This window comes from Pteropus alecto, unplaced genomic scaffold (assembly GCF_000325575.1).
Source record: "Pteropus alecto unplaced genomic scaffold, ASM32557v1 scaffold220, whole genome shotgun sequence".
NCBI lineage: Eukaryota > Metazoa > Chordata > Mammalia > Chiroptera > Pteropodidae > Pteropus > Pteropus alecto.
The window spans coordinates 1,552,112-1,563,342 of record NW_006430043.1 but is presented as its reverse complement, the minus strand read 5'-3'; the positions used below and the strand labels follow the sequence as shown (position 1 = coordinate 1,563,342).

The 11,231-nt window shown below is 35.4% G+C and overlaps 1 protein-coding gene across 8 annotated transcripts in view; it reads left to right on the top strand.

The window, feature by feature from the left end:
* Positions 1-11,231, top strand: part of EIF4B (eukaryotic translation initiation factor 4B) — a 25,159-nt gene that overhangs the window by 12,080 nt on the left and 1,848 nt on the right. For 5 of the 8 annotated variants that reach the window (XM_015588324.2, XM_015588319.2, XM_025045292.1 and 2 more), the window contains 8 exons: positions 1,686-1,740; positions 2,362-2,496; positions 5,492-5,629; positions 5,733-5,906; positions 7,907-8,135; positions 8,997-9,109; positions 10,307-10,520; positions 11,060-11,115. In XM_015588324.2, coding sequence (XP_015443810.1) covers positions 1,686-1,740; positions 2,362-2,496; positions 5,492-5,629; positions 5,733-5,906; positions 7,907-8,135; positions 8,997-9,109; positions 10,307-10,520; positions 11,060-11,115 — 1,114 coding nt within the window. The remainder of the gene's footprint in view (positions 1-1,685; positions 1,741-2,361; positions 2,497-5,491; positions 5,630-5,732; positions 5,907-7,906; positions 8,136-8,996; positions 9,110-10,306; positions 10,521-11,059; positions 11,116-11,231) is intronic. The other 3 variants (XM_015588332.2, XM_025045296.1, XM_025045293.1) reach the window with 1 other exon arrangement.

Sequence of the window (11,231 nt, the reverse complement as noted above, 5' to 3'; positions counted from 1 at the left end):
AGGCCTGCATGATTCAGGGAATACTTAGGTGGAAATTTGTGGAAGATAGCCACCACAGCGAGTCTTTAATGGAGTCTCACATTTGTTCATTCACAGCTTTTGCCTCAGCTTTAGTAGCTTTGCTTTTTCAAAATAATTTGACCAGATAAAGCCAAATAGAAAAATCAGTTTAGTATTAAATGGCATTATCTTGTTTTGGAGGGAAGTAATGGTGTTTTTTATAATTTTAAGAGGGTTCAGAACATTTCTCACTTGGATGTCATTGTAATAAATACATGTTCCTAGGAATCCTTTACGGAAGAATGACAGTAAACATTTAGTCCTGCTTTTTAATATTGCTCATAGTTGGTTTTCTATCCAGACACACCAGAAGTTCAGTAAGAAGAGGAGATTCGTCTGTTAATACATGAGAGGGACATAGAGATTAAATCTAATTGTAATACAATTAATTTCTCTGATTGGTGTCATATAGTGATTCTTAGGCTAGCCCAAGCAGGGTGTTGAAGCATTTATTTACCTGTTAGTGATGAAAGTTTCTAATCTACGAACTGCAGTTGTGGGTTTGGTTTTTTGTTTGTTTTTGTTTTATATCTCCAGTGACTTTAGAAATCAAATTATATATGGGAAGAAAAAAGGCTCTTTTTTGTCTTTTATAATTTTAGAAACTCCTCATTTCCAGTGCCATTTGTGCCATAATTCTATAGTCCAGATCTGCCATTTGACATGATTGATACTAACACCTTAAAATATTTTTCCTGTCTCATAATTGAGTGCCACCATGATAATTGAAGTAAATATTAGGTAGAAATAAAAATCCACATATTTAGTTAAATATATGAAAAGCTAAAGTTCTAGAGTTTTTGTTTTCATCATTTTTTAGACTTCATTAACATTACTAATTTTTAACTTCTTGGTCTGGATTAAAAAAGAAAGGCATACAATTGTTATCTGATATTTGCTGGATTAACTGTTAATGTAAAGTGTTCTCATGGTCCAGACTTAGGAATTACTGTGTATTTAAAGATATCATTATAGTGGTATTTGATATAATCCCAAGTATTTTTAACTAAAACTCACTGCTACCCTTCTTCAACTGTAGATTCTACTGTGAAATGAGGAAAAGTCAGCAAGCAGTAGGATTAATTGGGTTCAAAGTATATAAATAATGATGTAGGAAAGGGAAATCAGAGGGTATCCTGGAGGAACTGATTTAGCCAAAGGTAATATTAAGTGAAGGAACACAGAAACCGTGGTTTATGCAACTTTGTAATACATAGTAAGGGTTCTGTAAATGCTTGAATGAATAATTATTGTGGACTCAAATATGCCTTTAATTTAGCTAGTTGTCCGGGAATTATTTTTAGTTTATTGCACTTAATATTAAATTGCCTTTTATGGTTAAAAAGTTAACTCTAGTCTGTGAAATTTGGCTTTATAAAAGTAGTAAGTTAATTTATCTGACATTATTTAAGCCCAACTTAAATTTGTTAATTCTAAGGTGTTTCAGTTTTCAAGTCTTTCTAAAGGATTCTTTAGCCAACAAATTGGAGTGTTGGCTAGATTACAGTATTTTTCCTTTATCTTCCTTCCCCCAGTGCTTCTGCTATGCCCAGACGTTCAAGGTCACTCATGGGATTTGTGCATAATGGGGCAAAAGGTTGGTTAATATGGTCCTATGCTCTCAGTCTCTAGGTAACAGGAGAATTCGAGTGGACGTTGCTGATCAAGCACAGGATAAAGGTAAGAAAGCTGATAGAAATTTTCTTGTTTTGTTATGTTCCTAGGATGACAAAGCACAGCTGCCCTTTCTCAGAAAATTTTAATAGAGGTAGATAGTGGTAAGCCTACCATAATTTAGAGCAGTTGTTCTTAACTGAGGACAGTTTTGCCCCATAGGGGACATTTTGATGTTTGAAGACATTTAGGGTTGTCACTACTGACATCCAAATAGATAGAAGAATCCAGGGACTTATTGACAGCCCCCCACAACGAATTATCCAGCCCAAAATGTTAATAGTGTTGAGAGTGAGAAACCCCGTTTGATGTAGGTGAGCATTCAATATATAATAAATAGATTAGATATACAGCAGCACATTGTACACAAGGGGAACCTAATTCATGTATATATCAGGGCTCCTCTACAGATAAGCATTAAGCTAATATGAATAAGTGTGAGGAAATAAATCACTCATTTGAGTTGGATAGTGTGCTTACAGGTCTGGGGTAAACTCCATGACGACACTGTGGTATGAGTAAGAAATACAGTAAATTAAGGATTGAGGGGGGTTTTATGCATGCAAGAAATATTGGGCAAAAGTATTTGTGAGCTTACTCGTGGTTTTTTATCTTCTTTATCTATAGACAGAGATGATCGTTCTTTTGGCAGAGATCGAAATCGGGATTCTGACAAGACAGATACAGACTGGAGGGCCCGTCCTGCCACAGACAGCTTTGATGACTACCCACCTAGAAGAGGCGATGATAGCTTTGGAGACAGTAAGTTCATTTTTATCAACTTAGTTTCTTCTGTGTGTGTTTGTTTTAGAGACATTTATTTTTAAAAAACTAACGGATTCTAAAGTACTTGAATTAACAAGAGTTCAGCAAGACTGCTGGGTTAAGAGCAATATACAGTAAGTTCTCAATGTCATCAATAGGTTCTGTGTAACTTTAAGTGGAACAACATTTAATGAAATCAGTTTTACGAAGACTAGTTAATAGAAACACGACTTTAAGTTACTACAGAATCTCATCAACACAACAAAACAACATTGAACCAGAACTACATTATTCAAAGACGTGCTGTGCAAAAATTAGATGCATTGCTAGCAGAAAACAAAGTAAATTTTGAAGATATCTTTTAAAATAACAAAATTCGTTCTAAAATAATAAATGTCTACTATGTGCCAGTTACTGTCCTAAACTCAGGATACAGCAGTGAACAAAACAAACAAAAATCTTGTCCTTGTTGGACATTGCTTATACTGGGAAAAAAGAAACAATCTGCAAATAAATAAAACCTAATTTAGAGATGTGGAATAGAGAGTGTCATGGGGTGGGAGTTGGGGTGAATGACAAATTTGATAGACCACCTAAATCCAACAAAAGCATTGTAAAACCTTTATTGAAGAAGTTATGCAACTTTATTGAAATAATGTGAAGAAATACTCCACACTGGTTATTTTTAAAATGGAAAAAATCTAGTATTCAGTAAAGAAATGACAAGTAGTGGTTTGTCCATATAATGGATTACTTTATAGCACAACATACATGTAACAACAGGGATAGAATTTAAAACCTATTATATTGATAGGGAAAGCAAAAATGTAGAAATTTGAAAACAATATCATAGTGTTAATATGTAAGCTATAAAAAAATGTATGTGTGGTAATGTTACCACCTTCATGATTATGGAGGGAGTCCTTTAGCTACAACTATAACATAATTGCCCTTTTTTTGGTGACATTGATTAAACATACTGCTTTTAAATTTAAAGACAAATAAACATGGCAAAAATATTGACATCCACTAAACCTAAATAATAGGTTCATAAGTCTGTTATAATCAACTCTGTACTTTCCTGTATGTTTGAAAATATAAGTAAAAAGAAATTGAAAGAACAACTTAAATTCACAAAAATTTTAATGAGCTTTGTACCAAATATAATTGAGGAAGCAGTAAGAGATAGATTCCTGTTTGAAGAGAGTCCTCCACAATGTAATAAGATGTAGAAGGAAAAAGGAAATCAGGTTTACATCTGACTTTATAATCAAGATTTTGTGACCCAACAAAGCCTTGACCAGAATTACCTTGAGTTACTTCACTTCAGCATTTATGCAAGTTCTATTATCAGGAAGAAATAACTCTCAAAAGAAAAATCAGTTAGATCAGGGATCCCATTTTAAATCCTACATTTTCTCACCTGAAACCTTGAATTTAGAGCAAGCAGGATGGATAACAAGAAAGAGTTGTTATCCAAAGCTACAAAGTTTGTAGAACTTGGTTATGGCCCCAAAATCAGCTCTACCAACATGTGAGTGATCCCAGACTACACCAACAGGTCAGAGGTTCCTATCTCATGCTTTGGGCCCATAAAAGACACTTTGGAGGTGAGGGGGGAGTATTATATTAAATAATACTGTAAAATCTTAACAAATACTGTATATTTCGTGGCTATCGTAGTAACAGTGTACTGATGTGATGCTTTTCTTCACTATGGATCCCTGTTATAATGTACGCTTATAATCATTTTAATATCTAAATAAAATCAAGTATAGAGTTCATTATCTCTACAGAAATTAAAATAAATTTCAAAATAAACTTTTTATGTTTTTTTGTTTTTGTTTTAAATGCTCTATATATAAGTGACTAACCTTAGCATGTCTTTTAATTTATAAAATTTAAACTACCACAGAATGAATGAATGTTCATAGACAAATGATGTTCTTTGCAGAATAAAATTGTTTAAAAGGAATCAGTCATAAAAAGAAGATCCCTCTTTGTCTTGTTCACATAAGTGACTAAACTCAAAATGTTTTAAGGATTTTTTTTTTAATAGTTCATGCTTAGAAATTGAGATTTTTCACATAAAAATCTAGGTTCCCAGCTTCTCTCAGAAAATTGGAAGATCTAGCAAGTCAAGCTAAATTGCTACTACCCTCCTATATTTTTTCCAAATAATATTTTATGAGCACATTCAGTAAGTACATATCTCATTCAGTTTTAATGGTTGCTTTGTATGAGTGTCCTCTACTTTAATCTATAGCTTGTGCACCCAACAATTTTAATATAAGGAAGCACTACAGTGAACCTCCTTGTATATATATCTACAATATGTCATTATTTGCTCAGGATCAATTCCTAGAAATTGAATTGTTGGCCCAGAGGGTATACATAATTTAAAATCTTGTAATACATAGTTCTGAAACAACTTTCAGCGTGGTTGTACTATTTTAATTCATCAGTAGTGTAGGAGTTGACTGCATTATTTATAAATTCCTCTAAACTTTGCCAATAATCCTTTATTTTAATTTTTGTCATTTTGGTAGTGGAATACGATGTCTTATTAATTTTAGTTTCTGTTACTTGAGTAATAGACAACCTGTTCTATGTTGCATATATATATATATGTATATATATATTTTTTTTTGGCCTCAGATTTGTGATACATGTTTTTTTTTCATGCTAAACTTTTTAAGTGGTCTTTGATTTCATTCTTTGACGTCAAGCACAGAAGATGCCAACTGTATTTTCTTCTAGTGTTAACATTTTTTAATATTTAAATCTTTAATCCTGGATTCATTATAGGATACATATTTTCTCTCCCTTGACTTTCTCCTAAATTGTTAACCCAGCAATGTCTATTGAATAACCAGAGAAAGTTTTTTTAGTCAAATAAATGACCTAATGAGCTATCATGTTTCTTTCTATTAATTGTGTGTCTCCCGCCCCCCCCAAAAAAAATGATGTTACCTGTCTCTTTTCCCTCTAGAGTATCGAGATCGTTACGATTCAGACCGATACCGTGATGGGTATCGGGACAGTTATCGTGATGGTCCGCGCCGGGATATGGATCGCTACGGAGGCCGGGACCGCTATGATGACAGAAGCAGCAGAGACTATGATAGAGGTCATTATAAAACACCATTAAGTTAAATTCCTTTCTTTAAGAACTCTTTTTTTGCTTTTTCTTCCCTCCAGTGTGTTGATTACAATTTGGGATGTATTTACAGGCTACGATTCCAGGATAGGCAGTGGCAGAAGAGCATTTGGTAGTGGGTACCGTAGGGATGATGACTACAGAGGAGGCGGGGACCGCTATGAGGACAGATACGACAGACGTGATGATCGTTCATGGAGCTCCAGAGATGATTACTCTCGGGATGATTATAGGCGTGATGATAGAGGTAATCATTGTATTTTGCTTGCTTAATGGAGCAGATCACTGAAGAAAGTGATTGGAAATATTTCAGTAATGTTTCAAACCCCTTAAGTGGGCATAAATAGAATTTACACATTGTAAAGGATGTAGCTGAGCATTATAGAGCACTGGATAAGGATGATATAATGGAAGGAAAGCAAAGTATAGTTCTGACCTCCCTTAGCGTATAGATTTTTCATTTAAAATTTTATTGAGTAAACAAAATAGAAAAGGAAAATAAAATATTTGTCAGACATCTTTATGATGTGATCTCATTTAATAAACTACACTTAAATTAGGTAGTGTTAGTCCTATCTTTCAAGTGAAGGCGGTAACACTCAAACACGGTCTCATAGCCAGTAATTGGCACTGTGGGGCTAAAACCAAGTGTTACTGATTTCAGTGACATTATAAATTTCCACAGTAATTGATGTTCATTCATTAATGATGAGATGTCAGTGCAACTCTTCTAAAATTTATGCCTCTAATATTATGACAGTTGTATAAAATATTGTGTTATAAATCTGACTTCTAAAAGGTATCAATAAATGGCCATCACTTGTGTTCCGATTTTAGGATAGCATCAGAAAAGTAAGGCGTCTGGCCCAGAATTTTTCTCTTTATTTATCTTTAGATAGCAAGCCTAGCCACTTAATATCCCTTTGTCAGCCCTGACTTATTTTACCAAACACTTTATATACATCATCTGCTATAATCCTCCAAGTAAGGAAGGTAGACCTGGATAACTAATAAAACACAGTGGGATGACAAAAGTCATCAGAGTCATATTAAAATTCCACTGTAGTTACAGTCTTTGCTCCTTTGCAGACAGGAACTAAAAACTGCCCAACCATCATCATATTTTTGACCTTAACACAGTTTCTGAAATATAGGTGCACAAGTTATTTGTTCAGTAGGAAAATCAATGGACATTATCAAAGGAAGAAGAAAGGGGAAAGAGAAATAAAGTTGCTTTAATAATAAAGATTTTAAACTTTAGTCCACCAAATATTAGGTATATGACTCAAATAAGTTACTCTTTCTGACCCCCAGTTTTATCCTTCACAAAATTATAGAGATTAAAACTATCGGAAGTTATGTAAACTGTGAACTTAAAACCCTTATAGAAAACTTATATCTTGCTATATTATATCCTTTACAGATAGATAAATATGTAGTAAAAGTATAAAGACATGCATGGGGATAACAAATACCAAGTTGCACAGTGGTTATAGACAACAGCACAGCTAGGCTTGTCATTAGAGGAGGATACTCAGGAAGCATCAGTGATTTTTGTAGTGTTTTATTACTTCAGCCAGATGGTTGGTAAACATAGGCTTTCATTATTTTCTATATCTTTTGTATATCTGAAATATTATAGTTAAACACTGATTTTGAGAAATTCAGTTTCCTTGAAATATTCAGGTTTATCTTAAAATATGCTGACAACTTGGATCCAGAAAGAAATCCAACTTCCTTAGAGTAAATATTCAGATGTATAGTGTTTCTTGCTTTACCCTGTGAATCACCATCAGATTTCTGTTATACACAGAGACAAGAGTATAAGACTAGAGCCTTCCCTATCATATTGTTATAAGCTTTTAACCTGCTTGAAGTAATCCATCTTTCAGACCACATTTTTTTGAACAAGGTACTTTCATTCAGTAGTTTATTGTCATTGAAAATTCTTTCCCGGGTAATAGGAGTCATGATGAATGATTGATTTACTGTATACATTTTTACCGTTTTTAGTTTTACCCTTAGTCTGGTACTGCATCATGGATGTGGTGATGGAAAAACTGATTGGACTTGATTATTTAAACCACCTATTTTCTAATCTCCTTCTGACATTCTCTGCTGGATTGGTTAGGCTGCCAATCTGAATCCCATATAGCATTCATAAGAGCTATGTCTGAGAATCCAACTTTCAGCCATTAGTTTCTGATGATTTTGAAAAACTATTACTTAGAGTTTTGTTTAACTTAGGTCCCCCCCAAAGACCCAAACTGAATCTAAAGCCTCGGAGCACTCCTAAGGAAGATGATTCCTCTGCTAGCACCTCCCAGTCCAGTCGAGCAGCCTCTATCTTTGGAGGGGCAAAGCCTGTTGACACAGCTGCTAGAGAACGAGAAGTAGAAGAGCGGCTACAGAAGGAACAGGAGAAATTGCAGCGTCAGCTGGATGAGCCAAAACTAGAACGACGGCCTCGGGAAAGGTGAGGTGATCTTCAGTTAAGGATTTCCCATTTTGAGTCCAGTGGTTCTTAGTAGGAGCATTACATCCCCATGGGGCACTTCCGAAATTTGTGTGAATGTTTTTGGTTGTCATTCATCAGTATTTAGTATACATAGTATACATAGGTGGTCTTTAGCATATGGGCAGTTTTACCCAGTAAAGTGTTGTTGCCAGTCCATCACAATTTTGAAAAAGGCCTGCTGGACCTAAGCTGCAACAAATGTAAATTGGTGGTACTTTAATACAGGAGTCAACAAATTATGTATAACCTAGGCCTGTTTTTTATAAAGTTTCATCTGGCCCTTGAAGAAAGATTTGCAGACCTACTAAAGTTAAACCCCACCACTGTGAGGTGAGTGGTTGACCTCTTTTCAAGTTACTGGGGATAAAATAGAAATGTTTTCATTTGGTGAGTATAGGCTAAATTGTTTTTCATTTATTTTTGCTATGTGTATGTATATGAGTGTTACTTCAGGACATTAAAGGAATCATCATAAAATATTTATTACAGAAAGGTGGCATTGGCTCTGATAGGGTAGAAACCTCCGTAACAGTGTTATGAAAAACAAGACTTAGTTTTAGAATTGTGTTACCAGTAACGGAAGGGGTAGTGTTGTAGATGATTTAGAAGAATGTTCTTTACCCTAGCTGGTGCTTGCTGAAGTATTTGGAGCCAGTATTTTAATGTCTGCAGCTTTCAAATGGTATGAAGAAAAGAGAGAGACAGATGCACACACTTGCCCATAGATAAAGCAGGTGTGATAAAATATTAATAAGTGATGGTTCTTGGGTCAGCATGGGTCTGAGCTGGACCTAATGTATTTTGTTAAATCTCTTACAGACACCCAAGCTGGCGAAGTGAAGAAACTCAGGAACGGGAACGGTCAAGGACAGGAAGTGAATCATCACAGACTGGGACCTCATCCACATCTGGCAGAAGTAAGTCAGACCAGGGTGGGTATCATATTATTGCCCTTTTCCGTAACCTGTTCATAACCAAATTATAAATTCAGTCATGGATTCTGTTTGGGTTGCTAGTGTGAATTAATCCGAGTTTCACATCTCCTCCTCTGAAAAATAGAAGTGGGCACCAGAGGAGACCTAGATCGTCTGTTTAATAATTTTCCGTTAAAGAATATATATTTGACTCATGTTTGTCTCTACATTTTATGTGTTGACATCTCAGAGTTACGTTTATTCAGAGTAGTCATAGTCCTGTAGCTCTGTGAGCTGCTCCCAGGGCCAGCCTTTTTTCATGTGTCATATATGACAGAGCAGTGTCTCAAGTGTTGATATTCTTCTCGATTCTCTCACTTGAATTTAATGATTGCTCACAAGCATATTTAGTGTTTTAGAAACTGAATGGTTCAATCATAACACCTCCCTTCCCTTATTGTAAGCCAGTTTTTTTAAGGCTTCTCTCACTTCTAAATTGATTTGTACTTGAGCACTTCAAAACATGGCTCAGGGCTTGGGTGATTTGGAAATTCATCCAAGCATTGTAGAAGCTTTCTGGAAATTATTCATACTGAGGTAGCCTCTTAGCAACAGGATGTAATTACTCTTTTTGTAGCCAGGTAGGAGTATGGTGGTTGGGTTGATTAGTTTGTTTACTTCTGAAGAGCTTGCACTTAAAATGTGGAAAGTATCTAACAAAACAAGCTCCTAGTTTTGAAGAGACATTAGATGCCCTTTTCAAAAAACACATGAGTATGTTCTGTTTTTTAATAAATATATAAATGTGATCGTAGTATGTTTTGTTTGTGTGTGTGTTGAGCCTCTGAGTTGAAGTTGATCAGTGGTTCCTGGAGTTTCAGATTTCAACATGATTCTCCTACACACACATATACCCCATTCTCCAAATTCAGCCATTTTAACACAATCCAGAAAGGCTCTGTAATTCTAAAATAATGCTCGTTCCTAGGAAAAATCACATGGCTGTCCTTGTAGAGTCATTTTTCCTATTTCTGTTAGTAAGACATCTTCTCAAAATGACATTTGGAAACCTCTGGTAGCCAAATTAGTGTCTGTATTTAAAAATAGTGATGGAAAGCAGTAAATATGGTTGTGGACCATTTCTCGCTCTGTTAGATCCTAATAAATGGTTATACAATAAGCCTTTTTTTTGACCTCCCCACTCTGACTTCACAGATGCACGAAGGAGAGAGAGTGAGAAGTCTCTAGAAAATGAAGCACTCAGTAAGGAGGAAGACTGTCACTCTCCGACTTCTAAGCCTCCCAAACCTGAACAGCCTCTAAAGGTAATGCCAGCTCCTCCACCAAAGGAGAATGCTTGGGTGAAGCGAAGTTCTAACCCTCCTGCTCGATCTCAGAGCTCAGACACAGAGCAGCAGTCCCCTACAAGGTAAGTCAGCCTGGAAACATAGCAGTTGATTAGCTGTAGAATCTTAAATATTGTGATGTTATGATGGAAAGTGGCCTCTTAGTTCAGACTCAGTAGTGTACTGGAGCTGGCTCATAATTGTTCATTTATGTTCCAGTTGTTCCATTTCCTGGGGTTTTGATATCTGGTCAGCATCATTTTGGTGACTAGAAATCTAAAAATGCTATAAATCAGAACCCACCACTGCCACATTTTGGCAGTATAGCCTTGGTGGGGGGAATCCGGGGTGGGGTTCCACTTCACTTTCCTAAGTCTTAGGGTTTTTATTTGTAAAATAGAGAATAATATTAACCTTGTGTGATTGTGATGATTCTAAAGGACTTAGACTTAGTGAGTGTTTAAAGAATTGCTTTTGTTGTCTTTCTTATATTTTAATGTTCTACATTAAGTATGTATTTTTGGTTCTCTGTAAAGCTTACTGCACTTGGAGAATGATTATAAGTTTCTTATCTGTTCCTTTTCCAAGACAGCTGATGAATGTGATTGTGTTTTCCTTCTAGTGGTGGGGGGAAAGTAGTTCCAGCTCAACTGTCTGAGGAAGGACCAGCAAGGAAAGGTAAGACCAAAAGGGGAATAATATGTTTATCTAGAGGCCTAAATAAAAAAGCCTATAGAGGATTCATGAAATATTGAACTTCAGTGTATTTTGCACCCGTTTTATGTTAAAAGTTC